This window comes from Ranitomeya variabilis, chromosome 5 (genome assembly GCF_051348905.1).
Source record: "Ranitomeya variabilis isolate aRanVar5 chromosome 5, aRanVar5.hap1, whole genome shotgun sequence".
NCBI lineage: Eukaryota > Metazoa > Chordata > Amphibia > Anura > Dendrobatidae > Ranitomeya > Ranitomeya variabilis.
The window spans coordinates 661,057,362-661,081,963 of NC_135236.1; the positions used below are offsets into that span (position 1 = coordinate 661,057,362).

The 24,602-nt window shown below is 43.7% G+C and overlaps 1 protein-coding gene across 1 annotated transcript in view; it reads right to left on the reverse strand.

Annotated features, from left to right (window-relative positions):
* The window catches only part of VWF (von Willebrand factor), a 204,303-nt gene that overhangs the window by 111,155 nt on the left and 68,546 nt on the right, over nt 1-24,602 (reverse strand). The window contains exons 22-26 of the mRNA XM_077266531.1: nt 10,481-10,627; nt 6,317-6,457; nt 3,940-4,053; nt 3,634-3,790; nt 989-1,147 (exon numbers count right to left, since the gene is read on the reverse strand). Coding sequence (XP_077122646.1) covers nt 989-1,147; nt 3,634-3,790; nt 3,940-4,053; nt 6,317-6,457; nt 10,481-10,627 — 718 coding nt within the window. The remainder of the gene's footprint in view (nt 1-988; nt 1,148-3,633; nt 3,791-3,939; nt 4,054-6,316; nt 6,458-10,480; nt 10,628-24,602) is intronic.

Here is a 24,602-nt window from a genome sequence, read left to right on the forward strand (position 1 = left end):
TTCTATTAAAACAACCATCTGTTGTTCCTCGAATTGCTGCTGATAGCGGAAGAGCTACAAAACGAGACGTTTGAGGAATGTTTGACGCATCACGCAATTATTTTCAATTCTTTCCTACCTTGTAATTATTAACATGTTAGACAAAACTTCCAACAAAAAAGTGACCTCCACTGTTACGCCAAAAAAATTAGTTCATTAAAGGGTGTAAATACTTTTCCAAGAATTATGTTTATTACTGCAAAGTATTGAAAATAGAAAATAAAAATCAAATAAAAAAATTGCAATCATTTCATCTTTATGGGAATCTATGGGCAGATCCATCATTTGAAGTCACTTCCGTTTTTTTTTAAGTCTTGTCGTATTCGCTGACGGTTCTTGCACCGAATTCTTCAAAATGGCACAAGCGGTTCATGAATTTGTTCCAAAATCAAAAAAATGTTCTTTTTTTTATCTTTAACGATGAAAAGTTGCTAATCTATTAAAAAGTCTAAAAATAAAGTCATAATCGCTTCTAGAAAAAAATAATTGAGGCAGGGATGGAAGGGGAGAGTGGAAAAAAAACTGGTAAAATTTATCATTTTGAAAAACTCCATAAAAATAATCTGATGAAAAAAATGTCATGAATCTGTCCAAAACATCTGGATAAGCAAAGTGGGTAAGGAAAAATGATTAAAAAAAACACTTAAAAAAGAAAGGTAACTTAAAAAGTGGGGCAAAACGTATAGAGAGAGTAAAAAAAATAATAATTGCTCTAGAAAACTAGAGAAACAACAATGATGAATTTTAGGGGTCCGTACATTTATGCAAGGGTAAATTAATACCATGAAATTTATAACAACCATTACACAGACTAGCCACTAGAGGTCCTCAGTACAACAAATACACATTGTCCTGCCCACGAGGTTCCTCCTTCATCTGTGATGGTGGCTAATCCTTCACCAAAGTGTTCTTGTAATATTTTAAAGGCATATATCAATGGAGAACTTACCAGGAGGGCAGTGGGCATGGCAGCCTTCCACACATTTAAGGGGACAATTTGTGTGTTCGGGATGTTGGCAGGTCACTGGACAAGCTGGTGCACAACTGTTATATCTCCATTCACACACATAGTCCAGCTCCTTCACATTCTTCTCTTCACAACTCTGTGCTATATTAAGAAAACACAACCAAATGTTATCAATAAGAGGCATCAGATATGTATAGAGATTCCTGAATAAATGTCATATATATAGAAAATTAACATAAGTATTGGGGCACACGTCTTATCACTGAATTGAAGTTTCTCATTCCGTCCCATTGCCCCCGATGATAACATCCAGCCTCTCACTCCCCAGTGTTTAACTTCCAGCCCCTTGTTCCTGGTGTGTACCGTAACAGCCCCTCACCCTTGGTGTATAACATCCGGACCCTAATTCCTCGGTGTATGACAAACGCACCTCACTCCCCAGTGTATAACATTTGGCCCCCTCACTTCCTAGCATACTGTATAACATACGCACCTCGCTCCCTGGTGCATAACATCCGGCCTCTCATCTCTGATGTATAACATCCGGCCCCTCACCCTTGGTGTATAACATCCGGACCCTAATTCCCCGGTGTATAACAAGCGCACCTCACTCCCCAGTGTGTAACATTTGGCCCCCTCACTTCCTAGCATATAACATACGCACCTCGCTCCCTGGTGCATAACATCCGGCCTCTCATCTCCGATGTATAACATCCGGCCCCTCACTCCCTGGTGCATAACATCCAGCCTTTCACTGCCCGGTTTATAACATCCGGCCCCTCGCTCCCCGTTGTATAACATCCTGCCCCTCATTCCCCTATGTATAACATCCACCCCTCATTCCCCAGTGTATAACATCCACCCCTCGCTCCCTGGTGTATAACATCCACCTCTCATTCCCCTATGTATAACATCCACCCCTCATTCCCCAGTGTATAACATCCACCCCTCGCTCCCTGGTGTATAACATCCACCCCTCGCTCCCTGGTGTATAACATCCACCCCTCGCTCCCTGGTGTATAACATCCACCCCTCGCTCCCTGGTGTATAACATCCACCCCTCATTCCCCAGTGTATAACATCCACCCCTCGCTCCCTGGTGTATAACATCCACCCCTTGCTCCCTGGTGTATAACATCCACCCCTTGCTCCCCGGTGTGTAACATCCAGCCCCTCGCTCCTTGGTGTATAACATCCACCCCTCATTCCCTGATGTATAACATCCGCCCTTCAATCCCCGGTGTATAACATCCGCCCCTCGCTCCCCAGTGTATAGCATCCGCCCCTCGCTCCCCGGTGTATAACATCCACCCCTCACTCCCTGGTGTATAACATCCACCCCTTGCTCCCCGGTGTATAACATCCACCCCTTGCTCCCCGGTGTTTAACATCCACCCCTCGCTCCTCGGTGTATAACATCCACCCCTCATTCCCTGATGTATAACATCCGCCCCTCGCTCCTCGGTGTATAACATCCACCCCTCATTCCCTGATGTATAACATCCGCCCCTCGCTCCCCGGTGTATAACATCCGCCCCTCACTCCCCGGTGTATAACATCCGCCCCTCGCTCCCCGGTGTATAACATCCGCCCCTCACTCCCCGGTGTATAACATCCGCCCCTCGCTCCCCGATGTATACCATTCGACCTCTCGTCCATGGTGTAAAACATCTGTCCCCTCACCCTGATGTATAATCTTCATCCTCTCTCCCCAGTATATAACCTCCAGCCCCTAGTATATAATCTCTGGCCCCCCCATGCCATCTGCCTTTACTACCATGTGACTGAACGGCCGGAAGTGCGGAGCTCACTGATACCAGCGAGGTCCTGTAAAAGGAGACACCAGGGTTACAAGTCTGTTCAACACATTTCTTCCCTCCTAAATTCTTCCTCCATCACCTGTTAGTGATATTACTGAGAAATGGAAGAAATGGCAGCAACTAACCAGAAAGTGGAGACTCCATAACATTACAGATCAGAGGGCAGCGTGTTGAGGAGCAGAAGGTAGAAAAGTCACCAAAGTTCTGCTGACTCCATAACTGCAGAGTCCAGACCTCCCATAGCATTGACATCAGTACAAACACTGCGCGCCTGCTGACATCACCAAGCACAGTGCTGAGCGTCGGATGGAGTGGTGTAAAGCCGCCACCATTGGATCACACTTCTCTATCTGGCATCTGATGGAGGAGTCTGGGTTTGATGACTGCCTGGAGAACAATACCCACCTGACTGCATTGTGCCCCTGTACAGATGGTGGAGGAGGATAATGCTATGGGCTTGTTATCAGGGGTCGGCCTCCATCTATAATGGAGATTGTGATCCCGGCCTCTCCCCATCATCAGGGTCCGACCTCACAAATGGTCTTCTGGATGAAGGGGCAAAAATTCCCACAGACGCCTTCAAAATTTTATAGAAATCCTTCCCAGAAGAGGGGAGATGTTATACCTGCAGAAGGACCGACTATATATTAATGTGTGTATGGATGTAGACTGAAAGGCCAGAAAAACTCCTGCAGGTGGAATGTGTAGGGGGCGCATACTTTTGACCATATAGTGTATATATAAACCTTTGAGGCCCCTGGAGCCTGGAATTCATAATATATGAGATTTTTTTCTACCATTACTTACGACAAAAGCGAGATGACCTCCACTGCACATGAACTCCTTCTTGAGCACAAGCATGAGCATACGCTGCGATGGAGTCACAGAAGCACGCACAGTCCCCGATGGATTCACAGCTACACGTGTCATAAGTGCAGACGTCATGGTAGTGTATTGGATCCACCTGTTGGGGAAAAAAATGATGTGAAGCATCTGAGCCTTGCGAGAACACAGAACCCTTAAGTCTAAGCATCTGTTATAACTTTCCTGATAGAATCAACAATTTATCGAAGAAAAATAGATATGTCCAACAGGTAAAAAAAAACACTTTACCAATTTATGGCAATCCTTAAAGATGTCGTCCCATAAAATATCGCAGGCGTTTTCCACTGCAGCTTGTTTCAGGGCATTACCTTGACACAGCGGCATGTTCGTAATGCCAGTGATCTAAAAAAAATGAGAAAGATAAATAACTTGTTATATGAGACTATCTACAACTATTTCATTTTTTCAGTCGACATGGCCATATTCTTTTAGAAATGCAGGGTTCATTTGCTCAGTTGAGAGCTCTTGGAAGCTTTCCTGCATTAAGGGTCTCAGCTGTTCAGTTTAGTCACTCCCATCTCCTACATATTCTGGGCTCTAGTAAGCACTCATTGCCAGAGCTAGCTTCATGCTGCATGCTTAGGAGATGGTGGTTTGTTGTAGTAGTTTGAGAAGGCGTTTGGTGAATTTATCTGAGACTGTTGCTTAGTTTTGGTTGTATGCTAATTCCTCTCCTTCTCCTACTTTGGTTTTACACCCTCTTCCCCTCCCCAGTGTTTACCTCTGTTGTCTCTGTGAGTATATTTGCATGATTAGTCTTTTCCTTTATCCCTGTTTGGATGACCTTGTTAGTCTGGTTGGTGTATTACAGTACACTACTACTCCCCTCTTCCGTGGATAAGGGAAGGGTACAGACTGAGGACGGATTCAGTAGCTATGGCAAGGTATGTGGCCCCGGCATCCTCACCATCAGAAAAAAATCTCGGGAATAGGGTGAGCTAGGGTGCCCCTAGTGTTAGGGACATGGAAAGAGTCCCTGGTCCAGGGACACCAACAACAGAGTCATGACAGTCATTTTCTGAAATTGGAAGCTTTTTTAATTGTCTATCGAAGGAGCTTTGTTATTGATACCATTTTCATATCATTTTGGGTACAGATAACATTTTGATCACTTTTTATTCCATTTTTAGTGGCAGGTTTGACTGTCCAGCTTGTGGTTATGATTCACAGTAATACCATCATGGCAGAGATGGAGGAGATTAACAGGCCCCCACCTGCAATGGCAACCCATGGGCACCATGCATTCATATAGCCAAATGGCCAGTGAACACCTAAAACACACTCCCAGGCAGGATTGAGTGGCTTAAGTGCCGATGTTAGTGATTGTGGAGTTTAAGGTTTTACACAACATGGTTGAAGCAGATGTCGGCTGTTTAACGCAGCCTGCATATGCCCTGTGTGGAGCGGGTCCAGTTTCTGAGCCTGCTCCAAACACTTCAATGTGCCGCAGAATTGATATAATCTTCATGTAGCATCAAATGGAATCTGTCATCTGTCTCCTGGCAAAGACACAGCAAAACGCGCGTAGGGGCGGCAGGGTGGGATCCCTTCACCAAAAAAGATAGTAAGTACGGTACTAGCTCACTATAGGCACTTTGTTATAATTCATGTTTTGCACTGCATGCACTTTATACTGCTGGGTTCCATGCATCTTGTCATGCTCTGTCATCCACTCTCTCACATGAGGATACTATCCTGTGTCAGGTCAAATGAGCAGTTGGTCAGATCGGATTATGTCTCCCAGTAGACATTAGCCTTTCCTTTTTCACCCTGTACATATACTTAGTTACTAGTCCAGTGATAATCTTACACATTCAGACTAACATACTCTCAGATACATCATACAGGGCTTTTTTGTTGGTGTAAATTATAATTTTTCCTTTGACTTATATACTGGCACTTAGACTGTACATTTTACAGTGGATCCCTAATTAATTCAGGCTTTAGTAGTGATACGCTGTCTGGACTTGCTTATACATGCGTGTTTTTTCATGTTTCATGTTTTTATGGTTGAATATACTTTGATCACCTCTTTGCTTTGATTATGCTTGTTTGGGGCCTTTTGGTTACTAATCTTAGCCTAATGTAGAGACAGAGACCCCGATTCCAGTGATGTGTCACTTACTGGACTGATTGCTGTAGTTTTGATACCATCAGTGTTTTACCAGCAGGAGATTATTGCTACAGGACTAGTAAACCTGCTGCCTTGTAGTCCAACCACACCCCCACCACTGATTGGCAGCCTTATTTATGCCTGCGCACAGAAAAATGCCAATCAGTGATGGAGGGCGGGGTTATACAGAGAAAGCTGCCAATCACTAGTGTGGGTGGAGATATGCAGGGCTCGGCATATAGGAAACTGCTAGACCTGCCGAATTTACAAATTATTTACAAATTATTTTTAATTAAATTCATTCATTTAAAATAATGTACCGGTATTTGTATTTTTTTATTTCAAAATATAAAAGTAGGGCAAAATATTATACTGTAAAATTGAAAAAAAATAGGTATATTTTTCAGAAATTAAAGAAAAAAAAAATGAAACCAGATCTTATATCTTGACGAACTGCTTTTGAAATTGTTATAATGCGTTCCTTATACTCACCATTGCGACATCAGCACAAAAAGGCTTCACTTTCCAAGAATTTCCAAAGTTACTCGGGTTATTTTCCACCTGATTATTGCTACTCATCAAATCGTTGTTTTGAATTCCATCAAAGTTTCCACATAAACCACAGACTTTGTTCTGGGAGGAAAAAAATAGGAGAATAATACATATTTTTCAAAATTAGTTAAACCATTATAACATATAGATATATTGGAGTGAGTCGTTTTTTTTTTTTACGATTATTGAGAAATGGCATGGCTCCTCATCCTATCACAAACTTGACACTGAGATTATGTTATTTTCCTTTTTTTTAACATTTATGAATTTACAAATATTTTAAGAAAAAATAATTTCAAAAATAAAAAATAAATATATATATTTTTTAAAAAATATATATAAAATTTTGGTAAAATTTTTGCTACTAAATATTTATTTTCTACCAGTTTCCATTTTTCTGTTTTTCCTCCCCTTCTTCCCAGAGCCATAACGCTTTTATTTTTCTGTCCACAAAGACATTTGAAGGCTTGTTTTTTGCAGGATGAATTGTACTTTTTGAATGACACCATTTCGAGTGTACTCGAAAATGGCAAAAAAAAATTCCAACTGGGGTGAAATTGTGAAAAAAAACACAATTCTGACATTGTTTTTTGGGAGTTGTTTTACGGAGTGTACTTTGTGGTAAAATAACCATGCAATGTGATTCTCCTCATCAATACAATTACAGCGATACCAAACATGTCCAGTTTTTTTATTATTTTAGCGATGGGAAAAAAAAAATCAGAAGTTTGCAAACAAAAAATTTTGGAGTTGTGTTGCCATTTTCTGAGACCCGTAAATTTTTTATTTTTTGTTTGATGGAGCTGTGCGATAGCTTATTTTTTGCGGAGCGAGACGTTGTTTCTATTGGTACCATTTTGGGATAGATGTGACTTTTTGATCGCTTGCTACAGAATTTTTTGTGGAATTGAGGTGACCAAAAAAACGCATTTTTGCCAATTTTTTATTTTTTCCATTTATGGTGATTACCGTACCAATTGGGTTAATTGTTCGTCTAGTTTGATAAATCAGACTTTTCTGAATGCACGTATGTGAATTTTTTTTATTTTTTATATATTTTTATTTTCAATGGGGGGCAAGAGGGGTGATTGGAACTTTTATTTTTTGGGGTTTTTTTTCATATTTTTTAAAACTCGTCTTTCCCCGAACGTGAGTGGAGACTGAGGCAGTGGATAGCGTGATACTGAGCAGAAAGAATAAAAGTGGCATAGTTACGGAAGTGATCACTAGAGATGGTTCCTGGGACAGGACCTCTAGCTTATGGCCCCAAGTTTATAACTCAGAGGTAACGGGCCAGGACGGAACATGGAACGTGACACTCTGGGCGGGAGTTCCAAGGTGTCAGCAAGCTAAGAAGCTAAGTATCGGCCATATTGTCAAACTAGTTCCCTTAGGAAAAAAGAGGATGCAGAACCGCGGGTTGAGAACAGGACTCTCACTTACTGGACTGTAGTACTGTGCTGGGCTGTGGTGAAGGAAGGTGAACTAGTGGAGAAAGAAACCAAGTGACTTAAGAGAAAGGAACTGAGACTGCGTGTGAAAATGCTCCGTCTGTTGAAGGAAACGTTCATTAAGTTGTGTACCCGCTATCTTTTGTACATAAACCCCACCAAATTATCGTTCGGTAAAAAGTTTATTTTTGACAGGTGGCCTCCCTCATTGCAGTCCTCAAAATCTGGTCCTGGCCAAGAAAAGTCATCAGTAACATGTGGCCTGCAAGGGCATATCACGCTCATAGATGAAGCCCACACACTAAGACAAGACCCCGATCGTCATGTAGAGTGCCGGTGTCACAGTCATGTCAGATGAAAGACAGTCTCTGCATCTGACTGCAGAAAGTCTCTGCGTTTGGCATTGCAGATGCCTTCTTAATCCTTTTGACTTTTGGACCCAGTGGCAACCTCCCTCCTGCTCTAATTGACACACCTGCACCTGGGTGTTTATAGACTCTCAGTCTGCTTCAGGGAGTCGCCGGTGATACTCACATTTTCCCTTATGAAGGCTTGGAGCTATAGCAGTCTGCTTACTTCCTCTCTGGTGCTCTTGGAGGATGTTTGGTGTCTGCTCAAGTTAAGTTTCTCCCCCTTGTTTGTCTCCCTTCTTGTCTTTAGTGTACAGTGGGGACTGACCAGTGCCAGCCCCCTTCCCTATTCATAGCCTAGTTCTAGGGATATAAAGGGTTTAGGTTACCTGCTCGGCGATAGGTGTGGAACCAATATAGGGACGGTAGGGTAGGCAGGGTGCTATTTGATCTGCCTAGGGGTCTCCACTCCCCCATTCCCTAGTGTTTGGGCTTCCATCCCTTTAACCCTTTGTGTTGCACTTAGTCTTCCCACACTGTGTGTGACAGCTGGTGCGTGAAAGATAAGAGCCTCGACTACGGCTACCGCCCCATGCCACGTTACACTGCATCAAGTAATATTGTCTTTAGTGTCCTAAGTGCCTCCTAACAATAATTGCCCCCGTGGGCGACATACAGATGAGAGTAATACTGGTCTGAGCATACATTCCCGAGCCATACATCACAGTCTCGCAAGCCACATGTAGCTCATGAACCACTGGTTGGGGATTCCTGATTTAGGAGGACTTTGAAAAGTGAAAAAGAAATTTCCCATATTTTGCCTAAATTTCCACAAATATACTATATTCAGTCCAGTGGGTAAATATATCAGGGACATTAAGGATGCGGGGGTGATGGGGGTACACCGCTGTATTTAGGATGATGTCAAATTGAAAACAGACGTAATAATAATGTTCTAAAGTCAAATGTTTCAAGTGGAAAAAAAAACGAGAGAAGTCAACAGTAATAAATAAGAGCTTAGTCAGAAATTACAGCTATAGTGTGTGTTTCGCGGGTCACGTCTGGTGCAGAGATTGCAGAGGTCACCTGTCAATCACTGTAGCACATTGGCTGACACTGGAGGTTTAACACCTTAACAAAGACGAGAGCACACCGAAGGAGAAAGGCAAAATCCAACCGGACAGAACACCTATATCACACACCGATCACACTTTAAATGATCTTATGCAGCCAAACACGACGAGCCAAGATGGGATCTCAAAAAGAGAAAATAAGAATCTGATTAAAATTAAGAAATGTTGAAAAAAGATCTTTTATATTCGACTTAAAGGGAAGCTATGGTCACAAAAAAACTATTGTTTAAATCAGGTTTTTTTCTTACAATTATTTAAAAAAAATCAAAACTTTTTTTTATAATAAATAATTTAAAAGACAAAATGGTTACCGGGCCATTTTAAATAAAATCTTAAGTTACTTTTGGATGTGTCCGGACTGTATGTTCTGGTCAGCCTCCAACTGCCCAGAAAAGAAATGTGTAACACTCTGAGGTCCTCTAAGACTGGATTGAGCTCTTTAGCCCATACACATTCTTAATAATGTCCGGATGACTTAACGTATATGGCTATGGGTCAACGGATGGTAGCTGATCTTCACTATTGTCTTGTAACAAACAAACACTAGCTGTAATGTTTATTCAGTGTTTTATGGCTTTCTCTCCCCTCTTGCTAAGCTGTGAGGTATGACACCCTCTCTCTATCCAGATTTATCACATAATGGCTGCTGCATTTTCTGCTTCTGCTTTTATACTGGCTGTGATAGTTCCTCCTGATTGGTTTTGCAATTCTGAGTTATGGGGAAGACCACTCGGCCAAAACTGAGTCTTCTTTGGCTAATTTAATCTTCTGTTTTTCTTAAAATGTAAGTCACCATCTTTTTTGGCAATTCGCGGAAGTCAAAACTTAAATTGTACCAGATTTTCTGATCCAGAGGATTTCCTCAAATTTGATTTGCTTTGAATTGATTCATTCATCTCTAATCAGGACTGAAACATGTGCAGACCAAAATTGTTTACTCTGAATACATAAGGGAAAGACATTGCGCTCGTTTTTAGCTCTATTACCTAAACCTGAGACTTTGAACAGCCTGTGGATTACCCTGTAGGTATCATCCATGTAAATTAACATACTAGGGGTAGGCTTAGTAAAGATTATGTGTTGCTTTTTTAAGTCAATGGTGTTTCTGACATTATTTTAAGTAAAATGTATTATAATAGAAAAAAATAATAATAATTAAAGGCAAATTACCTTCAAGGTTCCCTTCAAGGTGACGTAGACTCTCTTCCCTTTGTCCCATGTAATGGATATTTCACTTCCAAGTGTCAAAATAAAGTAGTTACCAGACTCTTGTATGTTGAAGCCAATCTCACTGTTCAGAGGTTTCCTGATATAGACCTGAAGAAGATGAACTATGGTGAGATTGATGTACAGCTCATCAGACATTTGTTCCTGGCTCTTGTCACTCAACATGAATTATATCTCTTCCACATTCTCTTGAACTCATGTATGGTGGGGGAAAGGTTTTGATATTCCTTACCAGACCTTAAATTTAAAGGAATTGTCTCATAAACAACATTCATCGCCAGCCCACCATTAACGTATGATCCAGAAACCAAACTATGAGGACAAGGGTGGTTCAAAACCCCTTGAGGGAATGGAATAGTAGTAATCAGGTACAACATCGTTGTTGTCGGTCCAGTCATCGTTTTTTGACTGATGTTGCCTCTACTTTTAGCGCCTCGGGCACAGACTAGTCCCTTCATCATCATGATGTCACCGGATGAGACACAACATGATGTCACGGAAAGTCTAGTCACATCGATTTGCTGTACTGAAGATGCCAGTTGCCAAAGAAGAGACCTCACTGGACTGAAAAAGGACGGACTGGACCATAGAAAATGATTCGAACGAATTGGGGTCCATCGTCATTGTGTTGATTTTGCCAGTAACTAACCACAACAAAAAATTAGATTCCAGTGAATCCAAATTTTTTTGCGAAATCGAGGTGAATTCAGTTTGTCTCGGGCCAACTCACTCAACTCTAGAGTCCACCTTCACCTTGACTAATTTCGTTAAGAATTTCAACTTGATGGAGTGTGCATGAGATTTTGGGCAGGAGAGGGCACATGACTCAAACAAGAGTGACCGGTCGGTCACTGATAAGAGGCCAGCAGCAGGGCGGAAAAAGAGGGAGAGAGGTCGGAAAGCATGAAGAGCAGCACCAACGCCTCTGTACTTGAAGGTTATTAGCAGAAAAAGTGTGGAAGGGATTTGTAAAAAAAATTGTCCAAGGGATTTTTGAAAAAAAAAAGGAAACTCGCTTTTCTACGACAAGAGTAGAAAAGTTCTCTTTCACAGCGACTTTGCTTACATGTCATTAGTTTGGGGTAGAAGAACCTGCTGCAGGTTCCTTATAACTTGACATGCTGGAAAAGTCAGTGGTAGGCAGAAATATTTATCACAAACACTCGGTGGCCTCCTACATACATATAGTATAAACATCTCTTGCCATAGTATCTCAAAATCCCTTTTTTTCACAAGTTGAACATCTTCACTGATCTTGGCATATCCCAAGCTAAAATGGAAAAGTCAAGATGAACACATCCATACATAGAAGACAGAAGATTCTGGTCTAAATGGGTGGTAAAGGTGGTGCCACCAGTTATGGTTAAAGCATCTTGTGAAGAGCCTCAGATCTACAGCCATGTTACCTACAAAGAACATGTGCAAAAAGGTCTCGATATGTACACACTGTGAAAAATAATTGTTGAAGTCATTTCTCGAAAAATGGAGCAAGCTAAGAGATCCTAACGAGAGGCGCTCGAGGGATTATACACAAAGTTCATAAACTACAGCGTAAGTCACAAAAAGCAGGAAAACATCCAACACTCAGTATTGGATCCAATGGTTTATTAACTTCTAAATGCCAAAAATTTGAGTATGGAGAATAAGCAGGTGTTGGGGTCAATGGCCATTTCATGCACACCTGTGCATCATATCAAAGTCCTTGACAGGTGTGAACAGGAACCATATCAGCCAGGACACATGCTCATTCTCATACTAACTGTATGGGTCCTATGAGCACCAAAATTGTCATTCGACACCTTCCGATTCCTGATCTTCATGAGGTCATTTATGTGAATCAAGCTGTAAGTTTTGTTATGAATGTGTATATGAGCCAAATTCACAATTTCGGTGGGTGGGTGCACCAAAACTGGTCCACGTGAGTACAGCACATCTGATGTAATCAATGGGGAAATATGGCAATAAATGTTTTATCTCCCTAGAGTGCCACCAAAGGGGAAAAGAAGCATGACATAATGTCCATTAAAATCACTGATTGTCCATGTAATGTAGGACACGAAAGGTCTATGTAATGTAGGACACGAAAGGTCCTCCAGGTGAAGAGACATTACTTGTAACCAAACTCTAAAGATTGTGAGACTCACAATATGCCGGCAGAGGTCGTACTACCAAAATGGTCATTAAAATAATAGTTAAGGGATCTGGTATTCCTGGGTCGTTCCGCAAGGCAAAAGAAGCCAGGCATGGCATGCTTGCCCTTCCAATGAGTCCCTTCCCATCACAATCATCTAGCAGCTGTACAAAGTTTCAGAAAATGAAGAGCAGAGTCCAGACTCCTGATGGAGGTTGTTGGACAAGGTGTGAAGAACAAAGCTGTATGGTGGAGGGGTAAGGGATGCATTACCACGCAGGACCTGCATGGGAGTAGAGGTGTCGGGCTGTAGAACACTGAGGTTAACAACCCAGGGGATCACCTAGGGAAGGTCACTGGGGCTAGCACTAGAGGGGCATTAGGGCTGACACCTAGGTAGTACATTGTGGCTTATACTAGAGAAGTTATTAGGTCTGACAACTAGGGGGGACACCATGGTTTATACTAGAGAAGTTATTAGGACTGACAACTAGGGGGACACCATGGCTTGTACTAGAGAAGTTATTAGGACTAACAACTAGGGGGACAACATGGCTTATACTAGAGAAGTTATTAGGTCTGACAACTAAATGGTACACCACGGCTTATACTAGAGAAGTTATTAGGACTGACAACTAGGGGAGACACCATGGCTTATACTAGAGAAGTTATTAGGACTGACAACTAGGGGGACACCATGGCTTATACTAGAGAAGTTATTAGGACTGACAACTAGGGGGACACCATGGCTTATACTAGAGAAGTTATTAGGACTGACAACTAGGGAGACACCATGGCTTATACTATAGAAGTTATTAGGACTGACAACTAGGGGGACACCATGGCTTATACTAGAGAAGTTATTAGGACTGACAACTAGGGGAGACACCATGGCTTATACTAGAGTTATTAGGACTGACAACGAGGTGGACACCATGGCTCATACTAGAGAAGTTATTAGGACTGACAACTAGGGGGACACCATGGCTTATACTAGAGAAGTTATTAGGACTGACAACTAGAGGAGACACCATGGCTTATACTAGAGTTATTAGAACTGACAACGAGGTGGACACCATGGCTTATACTAGAGAAGTTATTAGGACTGACAACTAGAGGGGACACCACGGCTTATACTAGAGAAGTTATTAGGTCTGACAACTAGGGGGGACACCATGGTTTATACTAGAGAAGTTATTAGGACTGACAACTAGGGGGACACCATGGCTTGTACTAGAGAAGTTATTAGGACTGACAACTAGGGGGACACCATGGCTTATACTAGAGAAGTTATTAGGACTGACAACTAGAGGAGACACCATGGCTTATACTAGAGTTATTAGAACTGACAACGAGGTGGACACCATGGCTTATACTAGAGAAGTTATTAGGACTGACAACTAGAGGGGACACCACGGCTTATACTAGAGAAGTTATTAGGTCTGACAACTAGGGGGACACCATGGCTTATACTAGAGAAGTTATTAGGACTGACAACTAGGGGGACACCATGGCTTATACTAGAGAAGTTATTAGGACTGACAACTAGGGGGACACCATGGCTTATACTAGAGAAGTTATTAGGACTGACAACTAGGGGAGACACCATGGCTTATACTAGAGTTATTAGAACTGACAACGAGGTGAACACCATGGCTTATACTAGAGAAGTTATTAGGACTGACAACTAGGGGAGACACCATGGCTTATACTAGAGTTATTAGGACTGACAACTAGGGGAGACACCATGGCTTATACTAGAGAAGTTATTAGGACTGACAACTAGGGGGACACTGTCATGTCAGACGCTGTTCAGACCAGGTCATCCGACAGACAGCGGTAATTCCGCTTTTGACCACTATTTGCTCATTGGCGTCGGCTAGATTTTGTCTTGCTGTTCCGGGGTTAATTTACCTGATCCTCGGATTGGAGGCTGGGCCATGCCCATTGCCTTTTTATAGTTCTCCTGATCATTGGGTGTCGCCAATTATAGCTTCTGTCTTGCGCATTTGTTATCTCGGTCTGGAGTGGAGAGCTGGTCGTTGGAGTATCGTTGCTGGTGGTGTATTTTCCCTTGTCTTATTTACTCCTTCCTATATTTGTGTTTATTTTGCCCTGCACATTTATAGTGTATTCCTGAGTGACTGCAGCGTGGTGTATATTTTCCTTTATCCTTGTCTGTGCTAACTGTGGGTACTGGTGTATTGCATTCACTGGGTGGAGGGCGGTGGTTTCCAGCTCAGGGTTGTATCAGGAGGCAGGGTGAGGTTCGAGGCCTGAACATGCACACCATCAGTGTAAACTTCAGGTAGAGGGCCAGTCAGTATTTCCCTAGTCTTAGGGAAATTGCAGGGGCCCGGGTTATAAGCTCTCGCCCACCTAGTCTCTCCGTGACATTATAATCGGCCAACATTATTTCCATGGATCCCATGATTTCCATAAACCGCCAGTTGAGGGCGCTGTTCCTACAGGTCACTGAGTTGAGGGGGGCAGTGCAGCAACAGGGAATAGCAGTATCTAATGTGCAAGCCGTTGTTACAGATAACGTTGCTGAACCTAAGTATCCTGTCATGATCTCTGCAGGCAGAGATCATAGCAAGCCTATAGAGGGACAAGCTCTCGGAAGATGGAACTATACTGACCATGAACTAAGCCTGCCGCGCAACTAGAAATAGCCAGGTAGCATTTCCTATTTATCGCTAGATGCCCAGCTCTGGCCTAAGACCTAAATAGCTAGCAGAGGGAAATATAAGACCTGGCTCACCTCTAGAGAAATATTCCAAAGAAGACAGTAGCCCCCCACATATAATGACGGTGAGTTCAGATGAAACTACAAACGCAGCAGGAAAATAGTCTTAGCAAATTTGAGGTCCGCTTACTAGATAGCAGAAGACAGATAGTATACTTTCATGGTCAGCAGAAAAACACTAACAAAACACCATCCAGAGATTACCTTAAACTCTGGCATTAACTCATAACGCCAGAGTAGCAATCCCTGATCAACGAGAGCTTTCCAGACACAGTAACAAAACTTCAGCTGTGAACTGGAACAAATAGGCAAAACAAAACATGGACAAAAGTCCAACTTATCTAGTAGTTGTCAGAAGCAGGAACAAGCACTGAGAGGCATCAGATAACATTGTTGACCGGCAAGAAACCACCAGAGAAATGAGCTTAAATAGCGACACCCACTACTGATGGAACCAGGTGAAACAGGAAAAAGGATGACAAGTCCAATTCCACAAGCGGCCACCGGGGGAGCCCAGAATCCAAATTCACAACAGTACCCCCCCCTCAAGGAGGGGGCACCGAACCCTCACCAGATCCACCAGGGCGACCAGGATGAGCCCTATGGAAAAGACGCCAGAAAGTATGCAGTGTGATAGAATTCTGTCCAGGAGCGAGCGACAGAATTTTAGACGGAAGAATGGATTGTGTTTCTATTGTGGGGATCCTACTCATGTTATATCAGCATGCTCTAGGCGTACAAAGAAGCTTAAATAGCGACACCCACTACTGATGGAACCAGGTGAAACAGGAAAAAGGATGACAAGTCCAATTCCACAAGCGGCCACCGGGGGAGCCCAGAATCCAAATTCACAACAGTAATACTGTTGTGAATTTGGATTCTGGGCTCCCCCGGTGGCCGCTTGTGGAATTGGACTTGTCATCCTTTTTCCTGTTTCACCTGGTTCCATCAGTAGTGGGTGTCGCTATTTAAGCTCATTTCTCTGGTGGTTTCTTGCCGGTCAACAATGTTATCTGATGCCTCTCAGTGCTTGTTCCTGCTTCTGACAACTACTAGATAAGTTGGACTTTTGTCCATGTTTTGTTTTGCCTATTTGTTCCAGTTCACAGCTGAAGTTTTGTTACTGTGTCTGGAAAGCTCTCGTTGATCAGGGATTGCTACTCTGGCGTTATGAGTTAATGCCAGAGTTTAAGGTAATCTCTGGATGGTGTTTTGTTAGTGTTTTTCTGCTGACCATGAAAGTATACTATCTGTCTTCTGCTATCTAGTAAGCGGACCTCAAATTTGCTAAGACTATTTTCCTGCTGCGTTTGTAGTTTCATCTGAACTCACCGTCATTATATGTGGGGGGCTACTGTCTTCTTTGGAATATTTCTCTAGAGGTGAGCCAGGTCTTATATTTCCCTCTGCTAGCTATTTAGGTCTTAGGCCAGAGCTGGGCATCTAGCGATAAATAGGAAATGCTACCTGGCTATTTCTAGTTGCGCGGCAGGCTTAGTTCATGGTCAGTATAGTTCCATCTTCCGAGAGCTTGTCCCTCTATAGGCTTGCTATGATCTCTGCCTGCAGAGATCATGACAGTTTTTTTACTGTTGTGAATTTGGATTCTGGGCTCCCCCGGTGGCCGCTTGTGGAATTGGACTTGTCATCCTTTTTCCTGTTTCACCTGGTTCCATCAGTAGTGGGTGTCGCTATTTAAGCTTCTTTGTACGCCTAGAGCATGCTGATATAACATGAGTAGGATCCCCACAATAGAAACACAATCCATTCTTCCGTCTAAAATTCTGTCGCTCGCTCCTGGACAGAATTCTATCACACTGCATACTTTCTGGCGTCTTTTCCATAGACACCGCCAGATGGTGCACCGGTTTGCGCTCCCGCAGACGCCTATCAATCTGAATAGCCATTGTCATGGACTCATTCAGACCTGCAGGCAAAGGGAACCCCACCATAACATCCTTAACGGCATCAGAGAGACCTTCTCTGAAAGTTGCCGCCAAAGCGCACTCATTCCACTGAGTAAGCACAGACCATTTACGGAATTTTTGGCAGAAAACTTCAGCTTCATCTTGCCCCTGAGATAGTGCCATCAAAGTTTTTTCTGCCTGAAGTTCCAAATGAGGTTCCTCATAAAGCAAGCCCAAGGCCAGAAAAAACGCATCCACATCGCGTAACGCAGGATCCCCTGCTGGCAATGAGAAGGCCCAATCTTGAGGGTCACCCCTGAGCAAGGAAATCACAATCCTAACCTGCTGAGCAGGGTCTCCAGCTGAACGAGACTTCAGGGACAAATAAAGCTTACAATTATTTCGGAAATTCTGGAAGCTAGCTCTATTCCCTGTGAAGAACTCCGGCAAAGGAATTCTCGGCTCAGATACCGGAGCATGTACCACAAAATCTTGTAAATTTTGTACTTTCAACATTGTTGACCGGCAAGAAACCACCAGAGAAATGAGCTTAAATAGCGACACCCACTACTGATGGAACCAGGTGAAACAGGAAAAAGGATGACAAGTCCAATTCCACAAGCGGCCACCGGGGGAGCCCAGAATCCAAATTCACAACAGTATCCGTTGCCTGAAAAATTTGCTGGGGAACGCAGTAAATTTGTTACTTTTCGTGAGGCTTGCAAACTATATTTTCTGATGCGTCCGACTTCCTCCGGTAATGTGGCTCAGTGTGTGGGCCTGGTGTTGTCATTATTAAGCGGGGATCCCCAAGCATGGGCGTTTTCTTTGCCATCTGATTCTACTGCATTTGACTCTGTGGAGGTTTTTTTTTCTGCACTTGGAAACATCTACGACGAGCCTGACAGAATGGCTCTAGCAGAATCTAAGATACGCACTATTCGCCAGGGGGAGCGAGTTGCAGAGGATTACTGTTCTGAATTCCGCCGCTGGGCGGTCGACACTCAGTGGAATGATTCCCTGCTGCGGAGTCATTTTATTCATGGAGTTTCTGACAGTGTTAAAAAAGCCCTCCTGATGTACGATACTCCTACTTCACTAGATTCCGCTATGAGTCGTCTTGTCCGTATTGATCGCCGTTTGCGTCTGGGAGAGCATGTGACGTCATCTGTGGGAGGAGGTTTGGGTTTACGTGAGGTTGCTGCAGGTGAGCCCACGGAACCTATGCAAATCGCAGGGGTATCACATGTTAAGCATCAGGCTTCTGTACATGGGAGGCAGGGAGCCTGCTTTTTCTGCGGTAAAACTGGTCATTTTATTAATATCTGTCCTCTGCTGTCAAAAAAAAATGCAACGGCGGAAAGACTTCTAAACTCAGAGGGTGTGGAGGAGTCCAATTTGAGCTTGTGTATGTCCTCCATGATGGTATCTCAGTGCATGCTCCCTGCCAAGGTTGTTGTTGCTGGCAGAGAGCTGCCAATCACTGTTTTTGTGGATAGTGGTTCTGCCACAAATCTCATTGATGAGGAGTTTGCGCGCACTGCTGGTTTTAGGATCGAAAAACTTCCTCATCCTATCCGCGTGGTCGCTATCAATTCTGCTCCTCTCCCACAGGGGGAGATTACTGAGTTTGTGTCCGAGATTAAACTCCACATTGGGGTTCTTCATTCTGAGCAGGTTACATGTAAGGTGCTCAAGAGTCTTCCGGCACCATTGGTTCTGGGTTTTCCATGGTTGTCTACACACAACCCGGTGATAGACTGGAAAACTCAGGACATAATTCAGTGGAGTGATTTCTGCCAGGAGAATTGTATGGCCACATGTGTGTCTGCTGTGACTTCAAGCGTTCCAGAGTCACTTCTGGATTTTGTGGATGTGTTCTCTGAGAAGGGTTGTTCAGAGTTGCCACCACATCGTCCCTATGACTGTACTATCAGGTTTAAACCAGGGGCTAAATTGCCCAAAGCAAGGATGTTTAACATCTCCGGTCCGGAGAGACAAGCGCTAAAGGATTACATTGCTGAAAGTTTGAGCAAAGGGCACATCAGGCTGTCATCCTCGCCGGTGGCAGCAGGGTTCTTCTTCGTTAAGAAGAAAGATGGTGGACTACGGCCGTGTCTGGATTTCCAGGAGTTAAACCAGATTACGGTTCGTGATCCATACCCGATGCCACTGATACCAGATTTGTTCAACCAGGTGGCAGGTGCTAAGTGGTTTACCAAGCTTGATCTCAGGGGGGCGTACAACCTCATAAGAGTCCGTCAAGGTGATGAGTGGAAGACGGCTTTTAATACCCTGAGGGTCATTTTGAAAATTTGGTGATGCCATTTGGGTTGACAAACGCACCTGCAGTGTTTCAGCATTTCATAAATTATGTGTTCTCGCATGTTTTGGGGAAATTCGTTATCGTGTACCTTGATGACATCCTCATATATTCTTGCGACCGTGACACTCATTTAGATCATGTCAGGCAGGTGTTACAGCTTCTCAGAGAGAATAAGCTGTATGCTAAACTGGAGAAATGTGTGTTTTCGGTTCAGGAGTTGCCTTTCTTGGGCTATATCGTGTCTGCCTCTGGTTTTAAAATGGACGCCGCTAAGGTGCAAGCGGTGCTGCATTGGGAACGGCCTGATAACCTGAAAGCACTTCAGCGGTTCCTTGGGTTTTCTAACTACTATAGGAAATTTATCAAGGATTTTTCCACCGTTGCTAAACCGCTAACTGACATGACTAAAAAGGAAACCAATTTCTCCGTTTGGCCTGAGGCTGCTGTGTGCGCATTCAAATCTCTTAAAAACAGGTTTGTTTCGGCCCCCATTCTGGTGCAGCCAGATGTATCGAAACCTTTTGTGGTTGAAGTCGATGCGTCTGAGGTTGGTGTGGGGGCGGTACTATCACAAGGCTCATCCTTGAGCGGTTTGCGTCCGTGCGCCTATTTTTCCAAGAAATTGTCGCCCACCGAACGTAACTACGATATCGGCAACAGAGAGTTGTTGGCAATCAAATTGGCCTTTGAGGAATGGCGACACTTCTTGGAGGGGTCGATTCATCAGGTCACTGTTGTTACCGAGCACAAGAATCTGCTGTATTTGGAGTCTGCCAAGCGTCTGTCCCCCAGGCAGGCTCGCTGGGCATTGTTTTTCACGCGGTTCAATTTTGTTGTCACCTACAGACCGGGGTCTAAAAACACTAAGGCAGATGCTCTGTCCAGGTGTTTTCCGGGGGGAGAACCTCGGGAGGATCCAGTACCCATCCTCCAAAAGGGTTTTGTGGTTTCGGCTCTCACTACCAAGGTGGAGGCTGAGATTGCCGAGGCTCAGCAGGAGGTACCATCTGAGCTACCTATCAACAAATCTTTTGTACCGCTTCATCTCCGCTTAAAGGTTTTGGCGGAGCATCATGATGCTGTCCTGGCTGGCCCCCCAGGGGTTAGAGGTACCTTGGAGTTGGTGTCACGTCGGTTTTGGTGGCCCAAGATCCGACAGGACGTGGTCTCATACGTGTCAGCTTGTACCACGTGCGCTAGGGCTAAGACGCCTCGCTCCTGTCCTGTTGGCACACTACTTCCTCTTGAGGTACCTAGTAAGCCATGGACGGAAATCTCCATGGATTTCATCACTGATTTGCCCTCATCAGCTGGGAACACGGTCATCTTGTTGATTGTTGATCGGTTCTCAAAAATGTCGCACTTTGTGTCTTTGCCTTCGTTGCCTAACGCTAAGACTCTGGCTCAGGTATTTGTGCAGGAGGTGGTAAGACTTCATGGGGTTCCGTCTGACATCGTGTCTGATAGGGGGTCTCAGTTTGTGGCAAAATTTTGGAAAGCATTTTGCTCACGGCTGGGGATCAAGTTGTCTCATTCTTCGGCGTTTCATCCTCAGTCAAATGGTCAGACTGAGCATATGAACCAAAATTTGGAACAGTACTTACGCTGCTTTGTCTCTGATAATCAGGAGGAGTGGTCTACCTTTCTTCCTTTGGCTGAGTTTGCCATCAATAACACTGGTCAACAGCATTTTTGGTGCCAAAGATATTTCATCGAATTTAGGGTATTTTTGGGGTGCTGATTCTGAATATGTAATCAGTTTTGCCAGATTGGCTCAAGTTTTTGAGATTTTTGGTATCTTATTTATAGCACTTGTTGGTAAATGCGACGCATCATCTCATTAATTTCTTTGGATTAGTACTTGAACTGAGCAGTTCTCAATATAGTTTTGTGTTAATTAGTGTTCTAAAAGTTTGTTCATAGCTTGATTTTTGCACTAACTTTATGTTGTTGTCTGTTTTCCAGTGAAAAGCATGAACTCATCAAGAAGAAGTTGTCTTAACGATCCAGACTCATTCTGTTACATTTGTGGTGAATACACACTGCCAAAACATGAAAGAAACATAACAGACTTCGTAAAAAAAGTGTATTTTGCCTATTTTGGGGTTATGCTTGGGGACCAAGACAAGTTTTGGGCACCACACATAGTGTGCAAAGCATGTATCGAATTATTACGAAAATGGAGCAAAGGACAAAGAAAAAGCTTCAAATTTGGTGTTCCAATGGTGTGGAGAGAGCCAAAAAATCATCATGATGACTGTTATTTATGGTAAACACAGGTACAGGCACATCTTCACAATGAGGGACAGGCCTTCTTGCAGATTCCATGTTACTCCCATTTTCGTTTCTTATGCTTATTGAATCCTTGCACTTGCACTGCACAGAAATAACAGTCATCATGATGATTTTTTGGCTCTCTCCACACCATTGGAACACCAAATTTGAAGCTTTTTCTTTGTCCTTTGCTCCATTTTCGTAATAATTCGATACATGCTTTGCACACTATGTGTGGTGCCCAAAACTTGTCTTGGTCCCCAAGCATAACCCCAAAATAGGCAAAATACACTTTTTTTACGAAGTCTGTTATGTTTCTTCTATGTTTTGGCAGTGTGTATTCACCACAAATGTAACAGAATGAGTCTGGATCGTTAAGACAACTTCTTCTTGATGAGTTCATGCTTTTCACTGGAAAACAGACAACAACATAAAGTTAGTGCAAAAATCAAGCTATGAACAAACTTTTAGAACACTAATTAACACAAAACTATATTGAGAACTGCTCAGTTCAAGTACTAATCCAAAGAAATTAATGAGATGATGCGTCGCATTTACCAACAAGTGCTATAAATAAGATACCAAAAATCTCAAAAACTTGAGCCAATCTGGCAAAACTGATAGCATATTCAGAATCAGCACCCCAAAAATACCCCAAATTCATTAAAATATTTTGGACACCAGAAAAAAAAATTTTTTTTGTTGACCTGTGTAATCATCGCCAGGAGTCATCTGGGGAGTCTCCGTTTTTTTGTGTTTACGGGCTACATCCTCAATTTTGTACTTTGAGTCAGGGGGGTTCTTCCGGCGTTCCGGAGGAGGACCGCTTAGGAGCACAATTGTCATCAGTCTGGAGGAGAGTTAAACAGCGCCTGTTGAGTGTGGGTGCTAGGTACAAACGTGTGGCTGACAGTAGGCGTGTGCCAGGTCCGGACCTGAGTGTGGATGACTGGGTGTGGTTATCCACAAAAAACATAAGACTCAAAATTCCATCCCTTAAATTGGGTCCACGGTTTATTGGTCCATTTAGGGTCACCGCCGTCATTAACCCAGTATTGTACCAACTGGAGCTCCCTACGGTGTATAAGATACACAACGTGTTCCACAGGTCTCTTCTGAAGAGGGTGGTGGGTTCTGTGGACGCGGCGCCCATACCATCTCCAGTCTTGGTGGATGGTAACCTGGAATTTGAAGTCTCCAAGGTGGTTGACTCTCGTGTAGTGCGCCGCACTTTACAGTACTTGGTACACTGGCGTGGTTATGGGCCTGAGGAGAGGTCCTGGGTACCAGCCTCAGACATTCATGCGGATCGGCTGATCAGGTTTTTTCATCGTCGTAATCCGGACAAGCCGGGTCCTATAAGCCGTGAGGGCCCTGGGGTCCCTCGTAGAAGGCGGGGTACTGTCATGTCGGATGCTGTTCAGACCAGGTCATCCGACAGACAGCGGTAGTTCCGCTTTTGACCACTATTTGCTCATTGGCGTCGGCTAGATTTTGTCTAGCTGTTCCGGGGTTAATTTACATGATCCTCGGATTGGAGGCTGGGCTATGCCCATTGCCTTTTTATAGTTCTCCTGATCATTGGGTGTCGCCGATTATAGCTTCTGTCTTGCGCATTTGTTATCTCGGTCTGGAGTGGAGAGCTGGTCGTTGGAGTATCGTTGCTGGTGGTGTATTTTCCCTTGTCTTATTTACTCCTTCCTATATTTGTGTTTATTTTGCCCTGCACATTTATAGTGTATTCCTGAGTGACTGCAGCGTGGTGTATATTTTCCTTTATCCTTGTCTGTGCTAACTGTGGGTACTGGTGTATTGCATTCACTGGGTGGAGGGCAGTGGTTTCCAGCTCAGGGTTGTATCAGGAGGCAGGATGAGGTACGAGGCCTGAACATGCACACCATCAGTGTAAACTTCAGGTAGAGGGCCAGTCAGTATTTCCCTAGTCTTAGGGAAATTGCAGGGGCCCGGGTTATAAGCTCTCGCCCACCTAGTCTCTCCGTGACAGACACCATGGCTTATACTAGAGGAGTTATTAGGACTGACAACAAGGGGAGACACCATGGCTTATACTAGAGTTATTAGGACTGACAACTAGGGGAGACACCATGGCTTATACTAGAGAAGTTATTAGGACTGACAACTAGGGGAGACACCATGGCTTATACTAGAGGAGTTATTAGGACTGACTACTAGAGGGGACACCATGGCTTATACTAGAGGAGTTATTGGGACTGACAACTAAGGGGGACACAGTGGTTTACACTAGAAAGTACACTGGGCACGCTGATAGCGAGGGACATTGTGACTTACACTAGAGTGGTCTGGGACTTGCAGTAGAGGGGGCACTGCATGCTATACTATAGGGGACACTATGGCTTACACTAGAGAGCTCACGGGCTTGTACTAGAGGGGGCACTATGGGTTACACTACAGGGGTCACTGTAGCTAACACTAGAGGGGGTACTGGACCTCACACTTTAGGGGGAACTGGGGCTAACCCTATAGGCACTATGAAGATGAAAATTTTGAGGGTGCTGTGGATAACACTTGAGGGGTGTGCTGGGGATAATGCAAACATAACTACGTCACTTAGTAGAAAACCTGTTCTAAAAAAAAGTGTTAGCTACACTGGATAACCCTTTTTAAGGATGGTGTTGAGGCTCCAGCGTGTGAGAGGA